Source organism: Parus major, chromosome 4 (genome assembly GCF_001522545.3).
Source record: "Parus major isolate Abel chromosome 4, Parus_major1.1, whole genome shotgun sequence".
NCBI classification, from domain to species: Eukaryota; Metazoa; Chordata; class Aves; order Passeriformes; family Paridae; genus Parus; species Parus major.
Genome location: NC_031771.1, coordinates 31,926,346 through 31,954,303, shown reverse-complemented (window position 1 = coordinate 31,954,303; position 27,958 = coordinate 31,926,346). Strand labels below are relative to the sequence as shown.

General features: G+C 37.5%; 2 protein-coding genes across 36 annotated transcripts in view; one reads left to right on the top strand and one right to left on the bottom strand.

Moving 5' to 3' along the window:
• Nucleotides 1–3,375, bottom strand: part of CLCN3 (chloride voltage-gated channel 3) — a 62,073-nt gene extending 58,698 nt beyond the window's left edge. Inside the window, exon 1 of one of the 3 annotated variants that reach the window (XM_033513485.1) lies at nt 3,358–3,375. The gene's annotated coding sequence lies outside the window, so the exon portion shown is untranslated. Of the gene's footprint in view, nt 1–2,426; nt 2,538–3,357 lie in introns of those variants that run through there. The other 2 variants (XM_015623841.3, XM_015623843.3) reach the window with 2 other exon arrangements.
• NEK1 (NIMA related kinase 1) overlaps nt 2,719–27,958 on the top strand; it is a 57,950-nt gene continuing 32,710 nt past the window's right edge. For 9 of the 33 annotated variants that reach the window (XR_004496873.1, XR_004496872.1, XR_004496871.1 and 6 more), the window contains exons 1-18: nt 2,719–2,813; nt 3,213–3,277; nt 5,702–5,850; nt 5,931–6,027; nt 7,976–8,073; nt 9,577–9,660; nt 10,051–10,118; nt 10,235–10,321; nt 11,390–11,444; nt 12,828–13,028; nt 15,466–15,526; nt 16,516–16,673; nt 18,923–18,982; nt 19,115–19,162; nt 19,255–19,326; nt 22,297–22,478; nt 22,561–22,692; nt 26,000–26,102. Coding sequence is in view for 22 of the 33 variants with exons in the window: in XM_033513471.1 (XP_033369362.1) it covers nt 5,734–5,850; nt 5,931–6,027; nt 7,976–8,073; nt 9,577–9,660; nt 10,051–10,118; nt 10,235–10,321; nt 11,390–11,444; nt 12,828–13,028; nt 15,466–15,526; nt 16,516–16,673; nt 18,923–18,982; nt 19,115–19,162; nt 19,255–19,326; nt 22,297–22,478; nt 22,561–22,692; nt 26,000–26,102 (1,623 nt within the window). In the remaining 11 variants the exon portion in view is untranslated. Of the gene's footprint in view, nt 2,814–3,202; nt 3,278–3,594; nt 3,653–5,701; nt 5,851–5,930; nt 6,028–7,191; nt 7,246–7,975; nt 8,074–9,576; nt 9,661–10,050; nt 10,119–10,234; nt 10,322–11,389; nt 11,445–12,827; nt 13,029–15,465; nt 15,527–16,515; nt 16,674–18,922; nt 18,983–19,114; nt 19,163–19,254; nt 19,422–22,296; nt 22,480–22,560; nt 22,693–25,999; nt 26,103–27,958 lie in introns of those variants that run through there. The other 24 variants (XR_004496877.1, XR_004496876.1, XR_004496875.1 and 21 more) reach the window with 19 other exon arrangements.

The window sequence follows — 27,958 nt, the reverse complement described above, 5'->3', positions numbered from 1 at the left end:
TTACTGCTGCTGTCCAGGTGCCAAAGCAAGAAATTTAGGAACATGCAAAATAGTGTGAATTAGGAAATTAACTCAAACTGGCACTATCACTTCTGGCACAAATCTCTTCAGCAGTAGAGCTTCTACTTTTTTAATTTATGACCACGTTGAAAATATCCCTACTGCCAAATTATTGTAAGACTTTACCCTGAAAACTTGATCTGCTCAGTTACACCTATTCACATTCATATGAAGTCAGCTAAATAAGAGCAGGAAAAAAACTATCTCAGTGTTCCTAGAATGCCTTTTGGCAATGGTTATAAACTTGGAGCAGTTGTGCTGGCTCTAGTCATTACACTCAAGGAATGCAACTCTGATGTTCAAGGTAAGACACATACACACACACAGAGCCCCCAAAGCAAAAGGGGGGAGGAGAAGTCAAATTGTATATTCAGCGAACAGGAGAACATACATGACACAGCCAGACCCATCTGCTTGTAGAGTAATCAGCAGAGTGTTTTCACTTGCAGGTTACTTAAACATCAATTTGCTACAAAGATTTGGTGTGCAAGAGAGCACAAGAGGAAGTATAAACATGGTTATGAGAAAAATGCTAACAAATTCATAAAATAAAGTGGTTCAGAGCAATGCAGTCACAAAGAGCAAAGGCCAACAGCTTCAAGTATCTTTCCTGGTCAAGACTATGGATAGGCTTGCTCTGATTAAAAGTGGAGAAGAGGGGAAAAAGAGTTGGGGGGAAATTTAACCCAGGATTACTTTAACTTTTTCAAGTATGCACCACAGAGAGAACAGTGGAATAGTAAACCACTCAAAGAGGGCACTGTAAAAATTTGGGCAAAGAAAAACCTTGGAATGCAACAAGTAAAAAGCGCTCCTAGAAGCATTACAATAGACATTGTGTATGACATCTACCATTATCAAGCAAAGAATTTTTAGGACTGACACACCACATACCAATACTAAACAAAAGCAAACAAGAAACAAGCTCCATTTTTCTGAACACCACGTAAATTCTGTTTTCACACGTGTTGCAGAAAGATGCAGAGTCACTGTGTTTCAAGATGTGAGTTTCAAGCTACCTGTAGTTTTCCCAGAGCAGAACTCCTTCCCACTCTGACAACTTTGCAGCAAGTTTACATCTCTTTGCCAGCCAGAGACAAGACATCAAATTTACAGTAGTTAGCCAAGTGAAAGACTTATCTTAGCAAAACCAATAGTGGCAGCTGTAAGCTCTCTTTTTATTATGCTTCACAAAGGTATGTTTCCTATAATGCACAAATATTTTTTTAAATTTTACATTACAGCATATTGACATTTCCTTAAATAGAGAAACAGTTTTGATGACTATCTGCTTTCAAATCTGTCATACCAACACATCCTTCGTTCAAATAGCTGTATCTGCAAAGAAGTATCTCTGTTGCTAAGGGATACTGAAAATAAACCCCTTCACAGGTCCACCAAAAACCATCTGAAAGCAAAAAACACCAGTACACCTGACAATTTCTTCCACAGACTCTACACCAGAAACTTCAGAGGTGCCACAACCTCCAAAAATAAGGTGCAAGTCCTCACTCCCAAATGACTACCATCTACCAGTATGTTGCCAAAATATATAAGCACCTATTCTAACATAGGCTAGCCCTGGAAACATTTTAAATTTGGTTGTAAGGCCCTATTTTATCTACTTTAAAGTGTGACACAGCAAATTTACTACACTGCACTGAACAGAGTTCACTATCAGCACACGATTTTCCACAGTCACATTCAGAGCCGTTCATTTTAAGTGAGAATTGATACACACTTGTTTTACAGCCATTTCCACGGTTTTGGCTAAGGAGGGAAAGAATTTTGGACAAGCAGAGAAGATAATACGAAAGAATGCAGTCAATATTCAGTTTTAACCTCGCTGACCTGCACACCCATTTAATTATGAGGCTCCAATAAGAGTCCATTACCTCTCTCCCTTGTCTAAGAGCGGCCCTACTAGCCAAACCCGTGAGCCAACAAAAAGCGAGCAACTCATGCAGAATAATCCTTCGAGCGCTGGTTACGTGGGGAGGAGACCCTGGGCATTCCCAGCCGCAGAGCCCCCCGCTTTCCGTATGCGCACAGGCGCTGCCCGGAAGAACACTGCGATGGGGTGACAGGGTGCAAACATCCCGTGTTTACGCCGCATAAACACGCGGGGCATTCCCCCGTCATCCCGGCCTTTCGGGGGAGGCGCACGACGAGGTGAGGTATCCGCCAGGAGCCACCACGGCCGTCCCTTCCCGCCCCCGGCCGCCCAGAGCCATCTCGCCGGCGGGAGCTGCCTGCTCGGCTGCCCTCCTCCCGCCGCCTCGGCCCCGCTCGCTCCCGTGCCGTGTCCCTGGGCCGCGGGGGAACCCGAGCCTGCCCCGCCCCGCTCCGCCCTGCCCTGCCCGTACCTGCGCGGGCGGTGCCGCCCGCTGATCCCCGGGGAGGCGCTGGCTCATCCTCCCTCCGAGCGCCGGCGGGACACGGGAGCTGCCCCCAGACCCGCGGCCGCTCCGCCGCCCGGCACCGCCCCCTCGGCCCGGGGAGGGCGGGGATTCCCACCGCGCAGAATCGGCGCCTGTCGGGCCGCCGGGGTCAGCATCACCGTCACTGCTGATTCTGCTTCCCGCGGTCCGCCCGGCGCGAGTCCATCCCCCGCTCCCGCCCTCCCGCGGAGGGGCGCGGCTTCCCGGAGGCTCGGGAGGGGCCCGTGCCGGGCTCCCTCGCTGCGAGGGCGGGTTGAGGGCCCAGGGGGAGGTAGGACCGTGCTTCAGAACGAGGTGGAGGCGGTTTCCCAGGTAAAGGAGGCAGGGAAATGCTGGGTCGATTGCGGCATCGTTCGGCTTCGGGCTAAACTGCGCCGCCTCTAAATTCCAGGCGATGCGGAGGCCCCGAAAGCTTAAGGGTTTTACCTGCAGACAAAACGCAGGTTTCGGGCTGAGCATGGAACTCCTGGGTACTGCTAGCCGAGCTGCTGAGGCAGTGTGGCGTTCACTTAACACACAACGAATGAAAGTTCCGCCAAAACGCGTCAAGTCGAGGGGTGGATTTTATTTTTTTTTTCTATATTTCAAAATCCTTAAGGGAAATGCCCTCTGCTCCGTTTATGTACGAGGCTAGCAAGTCCGGAGGGCACCGTGCCCTGTGCACTCGGACCGAGAAAGCGGGTTGTGAATCACGAGGTTTTTTGCCCATAGGTGCCATTAAGGCGCGCTTTGGAGTCGGGAACGGAGGAGCCACAGGTGCAGCCGGACCCTCCCCGGTAAGCGCTACGCTCAGCCCCGCCGGGGCACGTTTCCCCTAGGAACCCCGCCCCGGGGCTGTCCTGGAGCAGACACATACCGCCGGTGCCGGGCTGTTCGGTGTGCGTCGCTCGTGAAATACTTGTAGCTGTTTGGGGGGTTCTCCCAAAAACGCTGACACCCGCGCGCGCCACGCCCGTCACGTGACCCGGGCCGCGCGTTACCAGGGTGAAGTGCCGCTAAGGCGGACAGGGCGGGCAGGACCGCGGCCACGCCCCGGTGTGTGCTCACCCAATGGGAGCCAAGCTTTGGAGCGGGACCGCCAATAGGGGCGGAGGGGGCGGGGCCTTGGCAGGCGCGAGGCCAGGTTGGGTGGCCGTGGCCGCGGCGGGCAGGTATGGCGGGGTGGGGACGGGGCGGGAGCGGGGTAAACTGAGGCGGGGCGGGCAGGGCCGCCCTCCTGGGAGCCGGGCAGGTTGCGGGTGGTCTCTCCCAGCCACCCTGCGGCGGGGGCTCCCGGCCACGCCTCTCGCCCCGGTGCCGGGCTTGCTCTGGCTGTGCGGGGGCGGCGGCCTGGCGGGGCCCGCTTGCGGAGCGCGGCCCAGTTCGGCCCCTGCCCTGCCGTGTCCTGCGCTGCCTTCCCGTACCCGCGGCCCTGCTCTGGCCGTACGCTCCGGGCGGTATCGCTGCCTCGGGGGGGTGACTTGCGGCGCTTTTCCTGCGTGTCTGTAGTGGATGAACTGACTGCCCTGAGCTTCAAAAGACAACGCCCTGTCAGCGCTGATGTCCTTTCTCTGGACGCCTATTTTTCCCTTGCCACATGTGAAAATAAGCTGTCTAGCTCATAGAAGATTATATACCCGCTTTGACTGAACTGTAACTTCTCGCCCAAAGGCTGGTTACTGCCCATTTGCATTTGGGCAGCATGCAGAAGCAGCCCCAAGCCACTACGCCTAATGCGGCTGTTTTAGCTGTAGAATAATCCTGATTCGTAAAGTAGGGCAGAAAGAGGACTTCAGTAGAGTTCAAATTATGTCCCACCTGCTGTGCTTTTACTGAAAGAGAATTTTGAAGTTAATACTAAGTCCTTATGTTTAGAAGTACAACTTTGCATTAAATTATCTTTGTGTACTGTAAGAAAAAAAGCTCCAACCTTACTAAGACACTGCAGGCTTGTAATTTTAATCTGTAATTTTGTAAACTTGTCATTTTCCTTCCCAGTAGTTATGCTTAGTCTTAGCAGGCTTCACATCTCCTCTTTTGATGAACACATTACTTTAGATCCCTTTTGTTTTTGCCTTGTTATGCTAATCAAGCTTATTCTGCTTTAGTCTTCTTTCCTAGCATAGGTCCTGTTCAGCATCATCCCTGTCTAGTACATGGTAATTCTGTAAAAAAAAAAATAAAATATATATCTCATTGAGGAGACACCTTGATTGTGAGATGTGTGAAGTTTAGATCTAAGCTACTAGGATCTCATCTTGGAAGGAAACTGGATACAGCAAAGCAGAAATGCTATTAGTTCTTGCAAGTGAGGCTTAAGTGAAAAAATCTTAGGACACCTTTGTCTTTTTCAGCTTATGGAAACTTCCTCAGGGTATGGAAGCTCTTTTTGCTTTAAAAAGTGTAATCTTTTAGTCTACTGTGAATTTGCTCTGACATTTGTCACTTGTTTTGCCTGTTCCCTGTGGTGTTCTGACACATCTTTATATTGCCATAGTTTCTGCTTACAGCTCCCTAGTTTTCACAGAAGTATTTTTTAATATAGAATGTTAAACATCATCAAAATTCACCTGAGTGTTCTTTTTTAATCTGAAAAGGTAGTGTAAATGGTCAGATAGTACATGAAAAATAGTGACTTGTGCTATTTTGTAATAACTTGTTTTATACGCAACATGAAGATTCTTTTAGTCAGACTTCAGGCCACACCTTTCTGTACTGAATAATGATTTGAAACATGATGGGGATCTGTTGAATTCTGTCCATTTTTGGCTTCATTTTAGTGATAAAAAAGCTGGATTTAATACTTCTTAAGCAACAATGTGTAGGAATTCCCCTTGCTTCCATTCTTCCAAGTAAAGTTGAATGAAAGATTTTTAACCAGGGGCTATAGCTCTATGATGTTTGTATGCCAGCTGAATTGGAAGCCTTGGCACTGATTGCACTGATTTATTTAGAGACAAAACAGATCCTTTTTAGTCAAAATGAAACATGAAACAGGTTTTAGTTATGCAGCCCTTGTTGGTCCAAAATGAGCTAATGGTACCAAAATAGAATTGAGACTAACAGTAGATCATTTACAGAAAAGTAACTGAAGAGACAAATGGATCAACATTTTGAGCAAAAAAAAAAGATACCATGCCTTGATGAGGCTTGATCACTAAGTACACCTAATTAAATATGCTCACTGTTTTTTTTGTGTTGTTTTGGGGTTTTTTTCCCAGTACTCAAGTAAGGATGCCTTAAGACAAGAGCTATGGATAAATATATCAAAGTACGGAAGATTGGAGAAGGATCTTTTGGGAAAGCAATACTTGTCAAAGCTAAAGAAAATGGACAACACTATGTTATTAAAGAAATAAACATCTCTAAGGTGAGTGATTGTTATTAATAAATTCATGATCCATTCTTTTTGTATTTCTGCTCTCACAAATCATTGTTTTCCTTCCAAAGATGTCAAATAAAGAGAGAGAAGAATCAAGGAGAGAAGTTGCTGTTTTGGCTAACATGAAACACCCAAATATTGTCCTGTATAGGGAGTCATTTGAAGGTAAGATGAACTAAAACAGTAGAACCTGAAGTAATATGAGTGACTGTGCACTACTTACTGCACTTAGTCTAAAAGTCAGGGAGTTTTCTCTCTTAGTATTTTTCATGCTTTTATTACTTTCCACATTTTTTTTTTCAGAATTCCCATCCATGTTTAAAAATAATTGTAATTCAGGAAAAAGGGCAACAAATAAACAAATATTCATGACTATACCTTACATGCATTGCTTTTGGTTGATCCTTAAATGAAAGATATTCTCTTGTTTCTCCAGAGCATATGTCTCCTTCAATATACCCCAGCAACTGGAATGCCTGTGTAGGTTAAATTACAGTCTAAATTTGGATATTGATAACCTAGCAAGAGCAGTTTTATGTCCAATTCTGTTATCTTAGAGTGCAGTCTTCAGTAACTGCAACCATATCATTGCTTTCAGAGCTGGAAAAATAGATGGGACTGTTTACTTCATCAGGCACTGAAGGAAGGAGAAATATAATTCTACACGGTCTTCACAGTGAATGTCTTGGGAAATTGGCAGAACAGAAAAAAGATTCCAAAAATCTATTATGAAATCTAAAATATTATTAAAAGCCCCTAAATATTATTTGAAGTGCTGTTTAGAGATTCTGGTCTCTTCTTCTTTCCTTCCTTTCTGCTGACTTTCTTATGTCTTTTGCCTGGGGCTTTCACTTTTTCTTTTCATTAAATTAGATTTTTGAGACATAATCATATTACATAGCCACACTTCTGGTTTATAAATACATACTGCTTTCTTCCTTGTGGTAGAGGCCTGTTCCTTAGAGACTGCTTTTTTCTTACAAGGTAGATCCTGTAATCCATAATTCACAAGACTTTGTGTTGCATCTTTATTGCTAGAACATGTTGACTTTGAATACATTGAATGTAAAGTTTATATAAGAAAATTACTTCAGCAAAAAATATGCTAGAAATCCAGACTCCTAAAATAATACTAATTAAAGATAATAATAAAATAATCAAACAGAGAAACAGCTTTAGGGGTTTGAGGTTTTGAAAGGCAGATTTCAGAAGCATTCTGTGGGAGTGAAATTTAAGTGACTTAGGTGATTCAATTTATTTTAATTCAAAGTTTTTTAAGTGCTGTGACTAACTTTTTCATAAAATAGGAGTTCTTTTTCTTTTGAGCAGCATGTGACTGATTTTCTGCAGTTATTCATCTCTTCTCAAAATCATGCCTAGTATGTGAGTAGTGTAGTTCTTACGCTTTTGGCAACTTGCAATTTGCTTCTGCCTAATCTGTTTTTTCATCAGTAACTGGGAAAACCATAACTTTGAATGAAATGTATTATGTTTGTTTATACCTCCTACTGGAAACTTGCATGGGATTTTTTGAAGTCTCCTGAGATTTCATTCAAAAATGAGAAAATAATTGTTTCCATCTCTCATTGTCTGCTGGAAGTTCTCTTACTGTTCTTCAGACTGAGATAAACTGCATGTCTAGTATAAAAGCTGGTGGCTGTCATGTTCTGGCAAGTCCAGATAAAATTCCAAGAAAGAACAAGGCAAATAGAGGCAACTTAAGATCCCTATTTTTAGGGTAGAGGGATCTATAGGATGTTTGAAAGAAATTTGAAGATTCGTTTTATATTGCATTCATAAAATGACACCTTTAATTTCATAGTGGTTTTGAATGCCATGTTGGGGCATTGATACAGTAGATGTAATTCTTTTCTCTCCCTATCAAAATAGTCCAAAGTTACCAAAATGGGAAAATTAGGTTGTGAAACTCAAAATAATAAATATTTTTGCTTGAAGTTTGAAAAAATGGACTAATAAATTACGTCTGAAGCTGCATGTGAAAAAGTAAAATTTTTGTTGCTTTTTCTGTGACTGTAGTGAAGATATTTAGAAAGTTAAGTAAAGAAGGGTCTTGTTTTTGTCTTTTTGAAATTCTTTGTCTTTTACTTTACAGAAAATGGCTGTCTGTACATAGTGATGGATTACTGTGAAGGAGGAGACCTATTTAAAAAGATAAATGCCCAGAAAGGAATCCCGTTCTCTGAAGATCAGGTAACAGCAAACTGCTGCTATAGTGTTTTGCTACAGGATACTTTTTCATGAATTTTAAATTATTTTGGTTCAGGTTATAAATGTGGCTGCTTAAACTAAAATGAGATTCTTATATAGGCATTCTTGTTGCTATTGGTCAATGTAGTATCATTAAAAAGCAAAACCAAACTAAAACACAAAACACAAACCAACTGCACAAAGAAAACCCAGAAAGAAAATATGGTTGGAAGTCCTGGGCATGTTACTTGAGATTTTGTCTGTATGTGTAAGAGATCAAAGTTTGATCTCTTGTGACTTAAACCAAATGTGAGACATGAAAAATACTGAAAGGCAACATGAATATCCTTAAACCTCTGAAATAATGTTTTTGAAGATGCAATGGCATAGGATTTTTGTGTTGTAATACTGATTTTCATGTGTCATAAGTATAAAATAATATACTTTGGAAGTATAATAATATGAAATATTACTATATATATTATTATATTAAATGTGGAGTTGGGATCATTCAAAAGTTCATTTTGCCAGTAATAAAAAATTAATATTCTGTTGATATACTTCCAGTACATTTTCTTTTTCCACAGGACTGGTTATAAAGTAATTTTTAGTGAAAGAGAAGTGACATGGTTTGGAATAAATGAGAGGATTTTAAGTACAGATTTGATTTAATTAAGTAAAAATAAGTTATGTAGGATTCAGGGTTTTTGTTAGGACTGACATGTTTCTTTGTTTATAAATTGTTTCTATGCTTTTCTGTCCGTGTCTAGTAGGATCTTAATTTACCTGAGATTGGAAAGCCTTATTAGTATATGAAACATTTGAGACATAATTTGTAAAACTTTTAATTTTTCTCATTTGACCTCACTTCTACAAGAAGGACTTCAAGTGGAAAAGTGAAAATTGTGCCTTGCATTATACTATAATTTTTTCATGTATCTACTTCTAAGTAATGAATGTACATCTCTTATTCACATGGCAGAGTTCTTTTCATTAGTCCCTTCTTAAATTGTGATTTTTGCAAATTGACCCAAATAAAGGGCATTGTTGGCTTATTCATAATTTTCTAGTTACATGTTTATTGCTTTTCTCATCAAAATCTACTTTGTATTACTTTTTCTTTTAAGGTAAGACACACAAAATTACTGCTTGTAAAATAGGTGTTTCTGTGAGCATCAGGCTTCTTAGGACTCTTGGTAAATTAACTGACTACAAGAGGACTTGCATTGGCTGTAGCAAAAGTACAGTCTTTTAATTTGGAAGTTCCACATCTTAGGCATTTTAACCAATCAAATCCATATTGCATACCTCTGCTAGGTTTATAATACATAATGAAAATAGTAGCCTCAAGCTTAGTATCAAATTTGGGTAATAAGCATCTTTCATTAGAAGGTTCACATTACAGAGGTGGTACTATTAAGTTTTTAATTACTGTATGATATAAATGAAGTGGGAAAGTTTTCAGATAAATGACCAAGTTAATGTTGCATTTTCTTTCATGAATAGATCCTGGACTGGTTTGTACAAATCTGTTTAGCACTAAAACACATACATGATAGAAAAATCTTGCATCGCGACATAAAGTCACAGGTACGTAGGTGGCTATTTTTCAGCTGAATTGTCTTTCAAAGTGATTGCATTCATAGCTTCCTAGTTTGTTTATGGAAACATTTCTAATACTGGAAACACTTCTTCAGTCTGCAGGAGGTATATATATTTGTACAAACAGATGAGGCCATTTGATGAAACTACAAGTGTTACTCATGTATTTTTGTGTGGGGACAGAAAGGGTTATGTTTGACAATGTGAAGCAGTGTTTTCTTACATTAATGAAGTAGGACTTGTATGAGTCTGGTGTTCTGTAGTAGTCAATAACAATGACTTCAGGGGGATTATTTTTCTCAAAACATGTAGAGAACAAAAAGTATGCAATTGTATGAATATTTTAATTAACAGACTTCTTAACATTTCTATATCAAGAATATATTTTTAACCAAAGATGGAACAATACAGCTGGGAGATTTTGGAATCGCCAGAGTTTTGAACAGGTAACTCCTTTTTGATACTGTTTTTCCTCTGACTTAATTTAAATTGCTTTGATCACAGAAAACAATTCACTTCATGTGAATTAACCAGTTAACATCCATATTTATTTTTGTTTTAGTACTGCAGAGTTGGCACGCACTTGCATAGGAACACCATACTATTTGTCGCCTGAAATATGTCAGAACAAGCCTTACAACAATAAAAGGTACTAATAAGGAATTTATTAAACATTTTTGGTAAAAAGAAGAAAATGAGTGAACACCTGTTAGTTTGTCTGTTACCCAAGTAGGTACTGAGCTTCACTGTAGAGGTGGCACCTTAGTAGGTCTGCAGTAGAAAGCAATAACATGGAGAGATGACTTAGCTTAATGCTCCAAGTTCTAGATCTAGTTGTGTTCTTAATTGTGGCTCTAATTTAGCCTATCTACACAGTGCTTGTACTGCCTTCATTTGTGCAGGACTGATGTGAAACTTTGTGTAAGGATGAAACACAGCAATTTGATTATCTGAGCACATGATGTGCATAGATGGGTGGCTCAGCTTGCTCCAGATAAAGAAGTCCTACAGATACTTTGCTTAGATCTTTGCTGCCCTGTACTTGGTAACAGCAGCAGCCTGTACCTGGTAACAGTGTCCCCATGTAATTAAACAACTGTTAATAAGTTACTGTAGCTTATAGCATGCAAGTTGTTAGTAAGCACCAAGCAGTTGCATTTGTTGCTTTGAGTGCCTTACACTCATTTCAGTGTATTTCTAAAGAGATAAAATATGTTGCAATTCCTTCCCTGTAATTTCTTCTACATGGGGTTTGTTATCCAATGGTATTCTAACCAAATCCTGTAACGAGTGGGGCAAGTTTAGTCACTGCTAAACAGAACAAATTGACTTCAGGAATTCTATTTGCTGAATTAGGTGATGAGGGTTTTTTTTTATTTTATTTGTTTAATTCAAAGATCTTAAGCAAATCTATATATTTAAACAAAAGAAGCCTTTTTCCATATTTAGTCTAATTTCTGTGGCTGATATAGTTCTAAACTGGAAGCCAAAATAGCATTGTCTGGTTTTCAGGGTGGCCTTATTTTGGTTGATGAATTGGTCTTGGGGTTTTTGTTTCCTTGGGGTTTTGTAGGGTCAAAGCAGTCCATAGAAGGGAGCTTGTACACACTCAAAAATCCACCCTTTTCTTCTTCAGAGACAGGTTTCACAGATAAAGGTACCTTGGCAATGTTAACCTAGAAACAAATTTTAAAGTAATGTGTTCTCTTTGATTTAGTGATATCTGGGCCCTTGGTTGTGTTCTCTATGAAATGTGTACACTTAAACATGCGGTGAGTAGAAACTTTGTGTGTCTCTAGAAGAAGAGTGATTTCAAACAGAATTTATTTCTGATGTTATGCAGATATATTTTAGTTGATGAAGGGCTTTCATGGTAGCTGTTTGAAAATAATCTTCAGCATTTTCATCTCTGTCTCCTGTGCCAGCCAATATTTTTCGTTGGTATTTTGTTTTGTGCCAGTCTCTCAGACATCTTGGCACTTTTGTTTTTGATGGGTTGTATTAGCTAAAAAAATTGTTTGGTCTTGTAATAAAAGATACTAGGAATAGTGGGGGGCATTTGTGGGGTTTTTTTTGGTTGGTTGGTTGGTTTGGGGTTTTTGTTTTTGTTGTTGTTTGGGGGTTTGGGGGTTTTGGCTGTTTGGTTTGGGTTGGATTCTATTCCCAAAAAAGCTTGAATTTATTGAAAGCTTCATTGAAAGTCTGAATTTGGATTTTTCTTTTTTGCAGATGGATTAATGTATTTCTGTGTAGAACAGAAGTAGTGCTTAAGAAAAACTCCCAAGGTGGAGGAGTTGCCATTTTCCAATTTTTTCTTTTTCTATATATGTGTGTTTGTAGTTTGAAGAGTGTGCCTTCATCATCCATTTTTCAGTTAGGAAGGGAAGAAAAATTCTGGGTTTTTTCTCTTCTGTTTTGGATTTTTTGTGGATTTTGTTTTGTTTGGAGCTTCTTTGTAGCTATTTTTATTAAAAGAAAAAGATTATAATATAATGAAAATGGAAAGAGATTTTTCAAGAGATAAGGATTTAATTTAGTTTCAACCTTTTGTAATTTCTTCTTGCTTGGTCTTTTATGTGGCAATACTGCTAACAACATTTAATTTCTGAGAGTTGATGTCAACAATTTGTTTTCTGTAAGCTGGGTGATATGTATTGTTTTCTTTTTATAGTACAAAGGAGTTGAAATAGTGCCCTCTGTTACCTGAGCTTAAACTGAAATCTAAGCATTCCCTTGGATTTCACCCTGAATGAGTGTGAATACTTTACATTCTGTAGTTTGAAATGGAGGAATGCTAAAAAAGGCAGGCGGCCTGTTGTAGTTCAAAGCCTTTGGAAGAGGAAGTCAAGCAGATAATTATTTTTTTCCTTAGTTACATATCATTATCAGTCTAGATCTGGAGGGAAATAATTACTTGTTAGCAACATTTTTGTCTCCAGAGTATGAAATACCTGTATTGTGATGTATTTTTAATTGGAATTTTAATTTGAATACTTGGCAACAGATTATTTTGAACTGCTGGTGTTGACCTTAAAAATGTGTATGTTGAGGCAAAGGAAGCTGTACTGTTAGTTTGGTTTCCTCATCATCTTTATGTGCAGCCTTGCATGTGGACAGGTGATAAGAATAACTGTTTTCTTCCTTGTATGATACAGTTCGAAGCCGGTAACATGAAGAACTTGGTCCTGAAGATAATCTCTGGACCTTTTCCTCCTGTTTCTATGCATTACTCCTACGACCTACGTAATCTGCTGTCACAGCTGTTTAAAAGGAATCCTAGGAATAGACCATCAGTAAACTCCATATTGGAGAAAAACTTTATAGCCAAACGGGTTGAAAAATTTCTCACACCAGAGGTATGGTGTTAGTTTTAATTCTAGCTTTGCTAAAAACATCATAGGACTTTAATTTTTCTTTATTCTAATATTAATGTATTACATGGGAAACTGGAGTAATGGTATTCCCTAGAGCTCTTATAGACGGGGTTAGTTGAGGAAAAAATAGTTGTACCATGAACTGTAAAGAAAAGTCTCAAATTATGAAGTGTTTGGTAGTTTCCATAAGTAAATCTAAAGTGACATTTTCTGAAGTGCATTGTTTTGTGTTATGAGGAATCACGACTGAGATGATTTATTTAGATGTGCATCTTTTCATAAAATGCTGCTGCTAATTATTTCAGCATTGTTGCTGTATAGAATTTCTTCAATGCATTTTTTGTTTGTAATTTGGAACGGCCTGAGAGCCTCTTCTGGAAAATAATGCTAAGTAAAATCATCTTTAAATTTCTTGAGGTTTAAATCTATCATGTGTATATATTCCAAAAGGTTGCCTCCTATTTTGTTTGAAATCTATTCATATAATTTGGTATCTAATAATGTCCTTCTAATATAAATCTAGTCAAAATAGATTGATTAATAAGTGAATAATAGAACTGATATAAGGTAAATAAATAGAGAAGAGAAAGGACACAGAGGAAGTGCAGTATAAATAATTCTAATGGCTTCTAACAACTAAAGAAATGTCATGAAAAGTCCATGTATAATTGGAATTTCTATTGTGTTGAAATAGACTTTCAACTTACTTCATACTGAAGTCCCGAAGAAAGGTAAAATTCAGAAATCTTTACAGATAAGTTTAATCTAACATTTGCAACAGTAATAGTTTGATCTGATTTTATTTGCAGTAGCTAGAATGGATATGAAATTTGTATTTGGAGTTAGTCAGTCAAAGTATAATCAGTAATAGGCTGTCTCTATCACCAGATGGTGATACTAATTTGTCCTAGATTGAGTATGAATACTTTTTTTTTTTAATTTTTCCAATTTTACCGAAGCTGGTTTTGACTTAGAGGTGTTATCTAATATTTAAAACAACAACAACAACAACAACCAAACACAGAAAGCATCTTTTACTAAATATATCCGTTTGGTACATTCATATTCACCAGGAGGTGGTAATTCTGTGACACAGCTGTAATGCTTATTTTCTTTCAGTATCATCCATGGCTAGTGCTGTTGTCCTCAGTTTTCCTTATTTGAAGCTTAAAAATATGGTATCTTCAGGCAGTTGATATCTTCAGGATGTTGCAACTGTTGCTGAAATCCTATTCTTAAATGTCAGGAAATCAGTCTTACAGTTTTATGTAAATTCTTTCTTAAGCTTCATGGTTACTAAATTGCATTAAAGAGCAGATCTAAATTAGCATCAATTTTTAGAAAGGGGAAGGGGCTCTTTGAACGATATCGAAGAGTCAGGTTTCTTTCCTGTCACTAAAGGTGTTATTATGGAAACATCATACTTCAGTTGCTATAGCTTACTACTCAAATAAAAGCTTCAAGATCACTGAAATACCATTAGTAGGAAACTGTAGGAAACTGTGTGACTTCTGACTTAGAGAATCTTTGATGCCAGACTCTATAGATTAAAAATTTGCCATCATGTGCAGAGTTCTAAGTTCTGCACTTTGGTTCTTGTTTTGGTTTTGTTTTTTTTTTTCAGGTTTAACTCCTCAGCATCCATTGTAACTGACTGGTACAAATCATAGGAATCTGGGTAGTACAAGATCCTGTAAAGACTATTCCTAAACTGACACTTTTCATTTATCCTTACTGGTTTTCCTTAATTATTTTTCATTTCTACTATATAGGTTTTGAGGTGTTTGTTTCAGAATTACCTACAGTAGTTAAGACAATGGCTTATTAATACTTGAAAATTCTTTGTTTAGTCTCAAATTTTTCACCCTGGTAGAAGTGCTTTCTGTGTTTTATTATGCTAATTTGATATGCCTGACAGCACAACATATATATGTTTCCAGATTCCACATATGTGGTCATCTTCCCATCTTAAAAAGAGTAGCAACACTTTAAAACTGAAAACATTTTTAAAGAACTATTTTTTTGACACAAGCCTTATGAAAAATTAAGGTGAACTTTGGCAGCTACTCAGAAACCTAAAATGAATTACGCATAAAAATTGTATGCATAAAAATTGCTCACATTAAATTTATTCTAGATTCTTTGCTAGTTCATAAATGAGATAACATGTGCCATCCAGAAGTCAGACTAAATTGCTTTTTAAAATTACTTAAGTAATTATGCCAAAAAGGCTTAAAAATACTCCACCTTCATATCGGTGTTGGTAATACTAGATTCAATACATCAATTGAGTATTCATTTAAATGTAATTTACAGTAAGTGCTCTTAGATGCTAACTGATAATGGCACACTTGTCTGAAAACGAGTTCTTCCTAGCTTTGGTCACAGGTACTATTGACTAACTCTTCAACTTGTTTAGCTTATTGCAGAAGAATTCAGTCACAAAATTCTTCACAAGTTTGGACCACATGCTTCACCAGGTAAGTTAGTGTCTACACTGCTTTTGCTTTCAGCTCTGTCAGTATCTTTTACTGGTTTTTTGGTTTTGGGTTTTGTTTTTTTTTTTTTTTTTTATGTGTTCTCATACCTGACTGTAGAATTTTCAGGAAAAAAGAGAGATAAAGCAACTTCCTCCCATCCCCTGAGGAGCTGGACATATGTTTGGTACAAATAATGCAAATACAAGCTATGGGCCTGTAATATATTAAGTATACTTTTTCCTTTTTCAGTATGCTACACTTCCAAAATTAAAGGAGACAGTGTAGACTGCAAATAATGGAGCTAATTCATACGCTATGATCATATGGCTTATTTCTATCCCTTAGTAATGACAAATGGCTAATGAGAAGTATGATTTCTTAAGGAAAAAATGCAGGATGTTTCATGAGAGATTCCAAGATAAAGCCCTGGCTTCAGTCTAATTCAGTAAAATTTCTGCTAATGGTAACAAAGTAGATTAATTCTGTCGAGATTGTCTTACTTCATTTTACTGCGTTAGTTTGCCTTTTTTTTTTTCCCCCTAGATATCTTTTCCAATTATTCTATTTCCCTGTAATTATTTCATGCTTTGGCAAGGGCTTTGGTATTTTTTGATAGTGTTGCTGTCCTCCTGTGGTAAGAGAGCCCTGCTAACCCAGAATCAAACCCACAATATTGGTGTATTCAGGAAACTCTCTGGGGAAAACAGTATCCCTGAAGGCCATTGAAGCTCTTCTAGAACTCATCCTCTGCTGCCATTAGCATTGCAGGTTTCAGTCCAGTGTTAGTGGAGACAGGTCTGTCTCTCCATTCCATTAGGAAACCTCTTCACTGTGTGCATTACCACTGTGCAGGAAAGCAAGGCAGCTGAATTGTCAATTATCCAGCTTAAAGGTTTAAGATTTAAAAGCCAGCCACTACAACTGGCCAGCCTGGGTAGCTCAAAACCAGTTTTTTTATAGTGAGGTTTGTTTTTTTTTTACCTTTTCAGCTAAAAGACCAGTTCAAGAACAAACACTGACTTCAGTTGCACCAGCTCAGAAAATTACCAAACCTGCTGCAAAATATGGAGTGCCTTTAACTATTAGGAAGTCTTGTGGTGTACCTAAAAAGCCTAATGAGAAGAAGCCATTGACTAAAATTAAACAGGTAAGAAGCTAAATTAGTTAAATTGAGCTATTTTGTTCATACATTATTTAAGTACTGTGCCTTCCTTTCCAAAATGTCTTGGTATGTAGACATGCTTCATATACCTGCAGAGAAAGTAGAACTAGTAGCTTAAATGCTTGGCTTGCTTCATTACTGATTGTTTGTTTAGTTTGTTTTCATATAATTTTTGTAAACTCCTACTTTAGGCTTGGGTTTTAATTCTGAGGCTGATTACATTTGTGTGTTTTCGTTTGCTTTGTTGGTGTTATCTACTCTTAGAAATATTGGAAACTTGTCATGTATACCAAGATCATTGACTGGATAAGAACCTTTGCATCTTTTTTCTTTGTTCCAAAATAATTTCAAATTTTCAATATATGCAAATTTTTTTCTAGCCATTTTACAAAGTGTTGTCAGCCAGAAAAACTGTGTAATTGAAAGAGGAGTTCCCAGATATAATTCCATGAGCTAATGAGAAAGTTTTCTGTATACCATCATAGAGTACTTCTGATCTTTCTTACTGTTGTCTTCTCTGTATTCCTTATTACATAAAACTTTTATTCTCTCTGTCTTTATTCCATTAATTACTGCAAGGTCAGGAGTTGTTTTTGCAACAGCTGCTTTTGAGCTATGTGCACATGACAAACAACTAGCAACCAAGGGGTTGCTGCTTCAGCAAGAGAACTAGTTCAGATTTTGTTCTGAATAAGTAACATGGTTGTTGTTGTGGGGTTTCTTTTGGTTCGTTTTGGGGTTTTTTTTCTTCTTCCATGGCACTTCAGAGAACACAATACTGAGACCTCTATCTATCTGGCAAAGTTGTAGGTGTATAGAAAATTATCCTTGAGATACAAATAATCTGTGAAGTTCAACAGTTATCAGAAGTTTAGAGAAAAGCTCATTGATCACACAAGCCTTGGCTCATGAAACACAGTTTGAAAAAGCAAGAAAGGAGAGTGCAGACTTGCTGTGTGTCCTTGTGAAATCACGAGGTTTATGTGTTTTAAGGCTTGCTTGCAGAGCCATCTATGGATTTTTGTCACAGGTTTCACCAGCCAACACTGATCCAACTTGCCCCAAGACTTAATGTGGCAGACTGAAGAAATACCCTCTTCCCACGTGGAGGGAGTCACTAATATTGGTATTTTAAGACAGTCTTTTTGTGAATTGTACCTAGTGATAAGATGTGGGATAGAAACAAGGGCTACAACTTAATACAAATTTTCTTCTCTGAGTCTGAGCTTGCAGCTCTTAGCTGGCTTTTCAGAGGAGCATGTAAGAATCTTCTCCTTTATTTAGTAATTTTGCCTTAACATTATATTATTACAAGTCTCTGAAGGTTTCCAGCTTACACACTACTTGATTTTAAGGTACCCATTTGGCAGGATTTCATGTTGTCAAAAGAAAATACTGTGAAGCTCTCTGTGTTCTAGTGTGGCCAGAAAAAAAAGCTTTAAAAATAATAATGGCTTTTTTGAGAAGATTAGAGTAAACAGCACATTTTGTTAACTATAGCTGCTTCTTTAGCAAGTATTCAGTGGTGACTGTGTCGTCAGAGGTAACAAGAACCTTAGAGTTGGAGCCAAGTGAAGTACCAAGCAAAAGAGCCCTAGGATAATCTACCAAATCTTTTCTCCAAAAAAAGAGAATCTTAATATCTAGGCCCATCAAAGAGTTACTATAAAGAAAAGATTGTAATGAAGAATGATACTACCAGCAAAGAAAAAATGAAGACAAAACAGATTTAAAAAGCCTTGAGCTTTTGAAGAACTTTTAGAACATGATGAATAAGTACCCCTAGATCATAGCAGTGCTTTTCACTTCAAACCTTCTGAATAATCAAGTATTTTAAATCCCATTTAGTGCACACTCAGTTGTGACTTTAAGAATATGTTTTCTGATAGAATTTTTCTCTCATTCTGGCATCATGCTGTCTAATTTGAAGTTTCACCTTTTATGCAGGCATTTCCAACCCCATTGATGAAAATTATTCCATTAGAAAAAAGGAGGAAAACGTTTGAGTTATCATTAAATCATCTGTTTTCAAACTGAGCAAAAGCCAAGTCCACAGCAAGAATGATAAAATACAACCTTCAAACCTTTCCTCCTCATCTTCTTTCCCAAACATTATATAGCAGTGATTTATTTTTTTTAATCCTTGTGGACATACACCAGCAATTGGATCAGTAACCTGACTTGACAAAGTAATAGCTCAGTAATAAGTACCAAATTATATGCTTATTTTTCAGGAACCTTCAAAAAAGAAAAGGTTAGAATTGCCTGAAAAAGAAAAACGCCAGAGAGAGCAGGTAGACAAGAGTCTTCAGATTTTTCTTTATTCCCCCATAGTAATTTTAATGAAATACATTGTGGTGTGGTGTGTAATGTGCAGTGGTTTGATTTCCCAGTTCCTTAACATCTTTAATCCTTACACATTGCAGATCAGTTTACCGAAGGCAGATGAAATGAGAAGATTGGAAAAAGAAAGGGTAAAATATGTTTAAAATGTGTTAAGAGTGAAGTTCAATTTTTACTTAGTGGCTCCTTGAATTTTGTTTTCCTGTATTGTTTTCTCCTTCAGATGGAACGAATAAACAGAGCCAGGGAACAAGGATGGAGGAATGTGCTTGGTTCAGGTGCAAGTGGTGTTAAGGTTGGCAGCAGATGCAGAAATGTGATGCAGTCTCTTCCCCACTCCTTTGATTACATGAAATGGTCTTCTCTTTACAGAAAGATCTGCCCTTGGAGGTCAGCTCTTGGGGCTGTCCATTATTAATCTGTGGATAATTTAAGATAGACTGTAAAAGCTCCTCCCTGGCCTTTTGGAGATTGTGCAATTTTCATTTTTAATGTTTCCTAAATTTCTGAATCTCTTCTCTTTCTGCCAGTAATGGTTTTCATGCACCACTTTCTTATTTCCACACCTGCTTTTGCTGCTTTTCCTGTGCTGAGTGTATGCATGAACAGCTTCTTTCACATTCAAGTTTGCTCTTGATTTTTTTTTCCTAGGTTTTCATATTATAGTAATGGACCTCTTTCCCAGTATTAAACACTTGCTTCTAAACATTCCTTGTTGTTTAGCAACATAAGAGTTTCTCTATGTTGATAAGAGTGGGGTAAAAAATTCTGAGTAAATCCAATTCTTTTTTTAATGCAGTGTTCTGTTTAGCCATTCACTTTGTGCATAATTTAATCTGATTGCCATGACAATTTCTTTTTCCCTATTTGCGCATGTGATATTTTCATGGAAACATAACTGTCCTGGAAAGTAGTCTCATAAAGTCAGTTGAATATAAGGGTCTGGGTACTTCCATCAGACAGATCCAGTGCAGGAATTTAGTAGTGCTATGGTGTAAATCTATCTGACAATAGAAATCGGATTGAAACACAGGGATTTGTTGTGGTTTTAATGAGTCTTATGAAAACACTGGGCACAAACATGTTTCATAGGGTTTTTGTAAGCAAGCATTGACTAAGCAATGAAGTCAAAATGGGTAGAAGTTTTATTGCTATTCCTTGTACAAAAATGAGGAATACAAACCGACCAGGTTTTAGTAGCTGCTTATTAAATATTTAATTTCAAAAGAAATATCATCTTTGGATGTGTGCCATACGTCTTATAAGTAAAGTTTAAATATAAATGAAAACTTAAGCATACCAGACTTTAAAAACTACAGAGTGCTGATTTAATGAAAAAAAAAATCAGAGAATGTAATTTGCCTCCTATGTTGTCCTCCTCTCCTTCATGGTCAAACTGGCAGGCACCAATACAAGCTTCCATACAATGTGATATGCATGCATCCTCACATTTGGATGAGAGCTGTATGTGCTCCTGAACAGTGTTTCTGATTAACTCAGTTTTACTGTGAACATATGAACTGTTCTGTTGTAGCTCCAGCTGCATTGTCATCTGTATTCTTAGTTATCTAGGAAACTGTAGCTAGTAAGTGTGTCTGTTTTCACCAAGTCTCACTGGTACAAAACGTCATGGTAGGTAGAAAAATCATTGAGATGTTTTGTTCAAATTGGATAGTTGAGTACAAATCACACTGCAGGCTACTAGTTTAACATCATTTCAGGTTTCCATATACTATTATAATATTCTTGACTTCATTATCTTTTTCCTTCCTCCAGCATGAAGGCAGTATATCCAGAAAGTCCCGGACAGTGCTGTTGAATAGGATTGTTCAAACTTGCCAATAACCCAAGCTATACAGCCTCTTACAAAGGCACAACAGAGTCATGCACTGCATGATTCTGTCCTCCTGTTTTCGGGTTGGTGGCTGGCACCTGTTTCTGAGGAAAAACAGAGAAAGAGGTGGCAAGTGTTTGGCTTTGGGTTTGTGGTTCTAGCAGGAGCTGTAACTTCTCCAGACTGTCGATGAGCTCCTGCTTTATATCATTTGCCTAGAGAATGATGATCATTCTCTAGTGTTTAGATTTTGGAACCTGAACTCAAATAATGATAGATGAAACCTTTAATTGTGTCTAAAGTAAGACTTTCCCTTCTATTTGTAGAAACTATAGTCTTGTATAGTTATTTTTATTCAGATCAGCAGTCTACCTGCAAATTTGTTTGAATGCCTAGATAAATCCTTGATTTAGTATTCTCATCTGGATTATGGGGAGCCATCGATGGGCACTGAGCAACTGAAACTCAGAATTTAGATCAATTCCATTGTCATATATAATCTCCTCAAAAACTTCTAAACAGACAGTCTTAAACCTGTCACATTTTTACTCACCTGTTTGAATTTATACTAAAATTTTTACTTCAGACTACTCTGGGAGGAAGATTTACACTGCTGTTTAAACAAATTCCATAGATTTACTACCATGAGCTATTTGACTGCTTCCCGCAGGTGTAAAGGATACATTTTTATGCATGTGCTGACAACCTTAACCTTATTTTGCCAGTTTCACATTTTCTGCATCCATCCTTGGCTATTACTGTACACAGCTGCTTGAAACATTTTTTTTATTCATTATTTTCACTTGAAAATTCTGCAGGAATTCTAATGCCTTGAGAATTAGAGGGTTAATTTGCATAAAGCAGTACCTTGTGGTAGGTGTTCGCCTGATCTGAGCTTTAGAAGAGAAACATCTCAAGTCTAGTAATGGAAACCAAGTTATAGGTTGGTGGCAATGGGGGTTCTCAGATAAAGCTGCACTTTGTGCCATTCAGCAAACTTAGAACTGTGCTCAACTGTTTCCAGCTTCATGAAAAAAATGTGTATTTGGCTATAAAACACTTGTTACTACTTCAGTTGGAATTGTATCACTTTTTTTGCTAAAACTTTGATTTTTGACATGTAATATTATCTATCTCTATTTACATGTCAGTTGAGTTATACGTGAGTCAGATGGCTCACGTATAACTGGACTATGTTTAAACAAAGCTAAAATGGTGTTTGATTCTCAACTGCTAACCAAAACAAAAAAAAAAAATAATTAAGCTATCTTGTAATTCATTAAAATAGGGGCATGTCAGGGATAGAACTAGGACCATTTTAGAATTGTTGCAGAATATGTTAATACTATTACTCTGCTGAAGAGGCAAAAATTGGAAGAGCCTATTAAAACCAGTATTTGAGATTTCCGCCCTACCCTTTTTGGTTTCCAGGCACCATATTATGTTGGTGGAGGTGGTGTTGGTCCTTTGCCTGTGTCTTCCAGAGGACGCTATGAGCATTATCATGCTATTTTTGACCAGATGCAACAGCAAAAGGAAAATGTCTTCAGAATAGCTGAAGAGAGGGAAGCCAAATTGAGGGCAAAACTACAAGACCGAGGAGTTGTTGAAAGGTATGGCTACCTTCCATTAGAAGTTACACATGTTCTGCTTTAGATGAAAGTAATGAAAGTTACTGTACATATTTATCTACAGAGGAATTCCACCTGGAACACGTCCAGGAGTTCCTAAGGGACCTGCAGGTCATCACCATTTACCTGATGTTGGTGCAGTTAGGAAAAAAGTGAAAAGATTGAAGGAGGTGTCTAAACAAGCCAATGCAAACAGGTTGGACTATGATAATCCGTGAATCTGTCCCTACATGTTAGATTCTTGTTCTGTGTCTGGTTTCATTTAGTAGTTGAGCATGGCTCAAAATCGCTTCTATTCATTGGTATTGTGCTGTCTGTTTGTGTGTTAGTCCCTCACAGACCACAATTCTTTTAGAGCCAATGGAGATCTTGGCGCTTCCAATAATGGAAAAAATAGTTTACTAAGAAAATGTACCTAAAGTAGATTTCAGACAAAATTATTGGCTTAATGTGGTTGCAGATAACAACATAAGCCTCCTCCTTTGCTTTGTTCATCGTTCCACTTTTTGTGTTACCTGACAAGACACTTCCTTCTCCCATCATCTTATTCTTCCTGCCTTCTCTGCACCTGAGTGTTTGTAGTATTGCAAAGTGTCTAGAATGATCCCAGAATTGTTGGCTCCTGTTTTGATCAGTGGAAAACTTCTAGAAGCTTTCTTCATTGTGATGTGAATGTCAGGTGTTATAATGATGTGCAACTTCTAATTCAGTATTTAAATAGTGAATTAGAAGATCTAAGTCTAATCATTGTAAATAGGGTATTTTTATATAAAAAAGGATTGTAAGCAAGTTCTAATTTTCTTTTTAATGTTGTCACTCTTTCAAATAGCTTCTTAAAAACTTCTTTGCTCTCCCTTAGACCTTGTAATATTTCTCAAAGAGCTGTGTTTGCAGTTGTGACTAGTAAATGGGAAAATACCATTTTCCTGGAAGTTCAATACTGTGAATGTTACTAACTGACTTTCCAAGAGGCACAAATTTTCTCCTTCATTATTTGAGCTTCTGCAGAGCCAATGATCTGTTCCATGGAGGAAGAAATAAATGGAGTTAATGTGAGAAAAAGGAAGTGGCCAAAGAAACCATTTATTCTTGTAAACTAAATTGATTCAATTTTATGGTCTAATATAATATGTACTCACAATTATAGATTTTTTTACTATTTTAAAATATGTAGCAATAACATCATTCTTAACACTGATATTACAATTCTGAAAGCTCCAAGCTATATTTTATATTCTTTATAGTAGGTTGGACTGTTGTGAGATAAGTAAAATTCTTTGTGGTACAACCCAGTACTGGAAGGTAACTTCTGCCAGCTGTATTTGAATGTATTTCATCCTCTGTTTATTCTCAGTGCTTTACAGAAAGCACACAATACCCAGCTCTTGCCTAGATTAGGAAACAGTTTGACTTGTACGTCTGAAAATATTAGATTATATTTGTCTACACCTGGATGAACTCTTTTAAATGTGTTAAAATTGAGAGCAACTATAGCAAAGTACTGCAAATTATTCATAACACGGAGACTGGGAAGAGAAACCAATTCAGTATTTCTCAAATATGTGAATTTGGAAGCACTCAATGAAAACACTGTCCAGAAGTTTCAAAATAGGTAGAGACTGGGGTTTGTTTATAAACTGGATTACTGTTAGCCTTAAATTGAGGTGCTGTTTCTTAGCATCTTAAATGTGTTAAGAATTTGTGTTTTACCTAAAAGCTATTTTATTATCATAGCCTGCCTAGCTATATTTCTATCCTATACTTAATTCTTTCAGCTGAAGGCAAGTGTTCATGATGTTTCACTCAATGAAGGAATTGAAATAACAAGAACTTTGTTAAAGATAATAAATTTAGGTATATATTGGAGAAGCTGAGAAGTCTTCAAGTTGAAATCTTTCTCATTGTACTACCGCTGTATTAAAAATATTCAGTGTCGACAATCTTGGAAAATTGTCTCAGGCAGAAGTGCAGCCCAGAAGAAATTCAGTTGAAATGTTTTGGCAAAATGAGTCACTCACCATTAGAGTCAGAAAAAACAATTTCATAAAATATTCATAAAATACTGAGATAAGATGTTCCTGTGAATTTGATTTGAGATAAATAGGACTGTCTTGGTTTGGGGTTTTTTGGAAAGACCTCTCCTCCGACACTGTAAGGTTCATGATGTGTGACAAACTTCAGCTGCATGGCAGGGCTTTGCACAGATTTCACTATCCACCAATTGAGTTCATATGTAGTTAAAAGAAAGAGTGAAAATCTTATAGTGAATCTCGTATGTGTACACAAAGATTGGCAAGTGCTAGTTTCTTTACCAGTAATGCCTGTGTGGATTGTCTTGCCTTTTCAGATCAGTGTTTATTTTATTGTATCAAAGTGGTTTTATCTCTATCGTACTTTTAACGAATTGTAGCGTGTAGAAAAAAAATAATTTCCTTTTTGATTGGCGTGTGAAGGGGCAAAATAATAAAATGCAAGTATTTTAATTAGTGTGCTAATTCATTGTGTGTTACTAGAGCTTCCTGTATTGCAAAATGATTCTTTAACTGCCTCAGCCTAATGGATTACTTCTATTGGCATATTCCAGTTTCTTCCTGACTGTTGACAAACCCCCAGTGGTCCTCGGTTAAAGGAGATTGGGGGAACCTTGGAAAGGCCTCATCATTCTACCATTTCTCAGTGTTTTGGTTTTATTTTAGTACAAAATTTCTCCAGGTCTACTTCTAACACATTTGTCAGAATCTGGTTCCTCTGTGATCTTATGAATGTAGTCATTCATTGTAGAGTTGCAGTATGCTCAATTACAGTAACCTAAATGCAGCCTTCTTGTCTTTCCAAGCAGGTCCCTGACCTGGGGTGAAACATGTCAAAAAACAATAATCTTGTTAAGGCTAATTCTAGGGTAGGAAAATTCCATCGCAGACCCTTTGAAAATAAACCAGAAAAATCCCACAGGATTCCCTAAAAGGAGTTGCCAGAACACTCAGAGAATAGTAGCACTGTAGTAATTCCCTAAGTGGTGGAAGCTCTTACTGCAAATGTAGGAGAGTCTTGAATGGCAGTCACAGTATTAACCTTACTGAATGGGTCGTGTGATGAGTTCTTGCTCATCTTTGAAGGAAAATCTTGAAGGAGTCTTCTTTTCCACAAATTATAACAGTAATGAAGGAAGCTGAGACACTTCCAGAAACAATCATACCAAGATTGTGTTTTGAAATTAATTTTTGTTTTGGTGACAAGAATCTGGAAAGACAACAATACAGGGTTTTGGATTTATTTTTTAATAGTTCTTCTCACTTTTACTAAGCCTATTTTCCTCCATTTTGTGGAAGTGTATTTTGGCTGATGAAAGGCATTTTTTGAAGATGCCTTACTCATATGAAGTTACTTTTTCCCCTGTGTATTGTAGTTAGAATCTTAAGTGTGGGGAGGAGGACAGTGGGAGTGGTAGTGTTTAGAGTGTCATATTTCAGAGACTTTCATCTTGCTATGTTGAAATTACTCAGGCAAAAAGGATGGATAGCTGCAGATAGAGCAAAGCAAGTTGAAGAATTCTGGCAACGAAAGAGAGAAGCCATGGAAAACAAAGCTCGAGCTCAGGGACACATGGTATGAAATCTGATCTTCAGTGTATTACTGTTTCAGCATGCTTTGTGAGTCTTTGAAGTAGCATCATAAGTGAAGTGCTGACTAAATATTTTCCTTAAGTGTTGAAAAGGAAAGAGAGTGGGACATACGTTTTCTGCATTTTGTTGCTGATTTTAATAAAATGTAACATACTCGTGCAGTACATTTCTCATCACTTTAAACTTACTAACAGAGGAAATTGTCTTTGTTTGCATGTGCCTAACTTGCTGTTGTTGTGAATTTTAGAAGGTTCATTTACCTTTTTTTTCTGTTTATACTTTGGAGTCTTGGCTAAAATTGAACTTTGTGTTATACACTAGCTTGAACCAAAATTGAAGATCTATTAAACTGTTACAGCTAATGATCAGATGTAGTAGTGCATGCTAGGAAAATACATTCTGCTTATTGAAAGGGTATTATAAGGTCATCTGTGTCCATCAATGTTGACCTTTATAAAACCTTTACTCTTTAGAAATTAAGTAGAAGATAATGTAATAAAATGTTCTTTATGCTTATGGTTCTAAATTCAGTATTCCTTTAGGAAGTTTGTTTAAAACATATATTGGAAATGACTATGTGTTTTGGTAACATGGAGGGTTTTACTTTTTGCATGCATTTTGCACTATTCTTATGCAATTGAGTGACAAAATCTTTGTCAGCTCCCAAAACTGAACTGACTGTGCTGGAGTAGCAGTGAGATGAAACCAACTGCAGATTTGTAGAAGTATCTTCCTGAGTTATACCTGATAATCAGTTTATGATTTAAAGGCATGTCTTAATGTCAGGGTTTATTTCATTTACAGTAAGCAATTTTTAGGTACTTTGATTCACTGCTTTGATGGTGAAGTATCCTTAGATTAGTATATATGTTTTAAAATATCAGTCTTCCTCTCTAAAATTATGGCTCTGTTTTTAAAGCCTTCAAGACCTTTGGGTCTATTCAAGTAAATAATTTTGAAAAACATAAGCAGTTCTTGTCAGTGCCTCTTCTTGGACAAGTTGTTAGTAGTGCCTGCTTCCATTTTGTTTTCTGTTCTTGACTTAGTTGGCATTGATATAAATTTATAAGATCAGTTAATTTAAGATACCCAACTATTCAAGTTATTGTTTCTTAGTTTTCTCTAATGTGTTCAATGAGCCTAAATGTTTTATTCTTAGATGGTTCCCATAATAAAACAGGGAGATTCAAAAAGAGAGATTTTTAAAGGGAGAGTTAAAAAAGTAACTTCCAGATGTTTAAGACGTATAACTTGATGCCAGAGTACCAAATGCATCCCTGAATTTGCCATTAAAGGCGGAAATTATCAACAACTTCCTTCTATTTATGCAGGACAATAATTTGACTAGCTGGCAGTTGTTCTCATATAGGGATGGGACTGTTGTTTGGACAGTGTTGATCTGAATGGAGAAATCATCAGCCTTTTGTCTGATGACTGGCACTAATTTACTCAGCTTCTGTTAAATATGATTGCTGTCAACTTTAATTTTCAACTGACAGTCTAAATTTGACTCAGTAGTTGAGTCAATGGTACTTTCAGACATCTGTTTTTTAAGACAGCTGCTGACCTAATTTGCTACTTCACTGTAGCTGTGTGGCTTTGCAAAACATGAGTCCTGGTCTTGGAAAATTTAATCTAGGAAGATGAGTAAAATTAATAATCTATAAAAGAAAAACCAATCAGTTCTCAAAAATCTTGCATCCAGTTTCTTTCTTAAGAGCAGTTATATAAATCACCATCAGTGACGGAAATACCTAAAATAACTTCACTGCTAGAACAAAGAACTGTGAAATTCCTTCAATAGTGCCAGTAAGCTTCTGTAAAGCTCAGGAACATGTA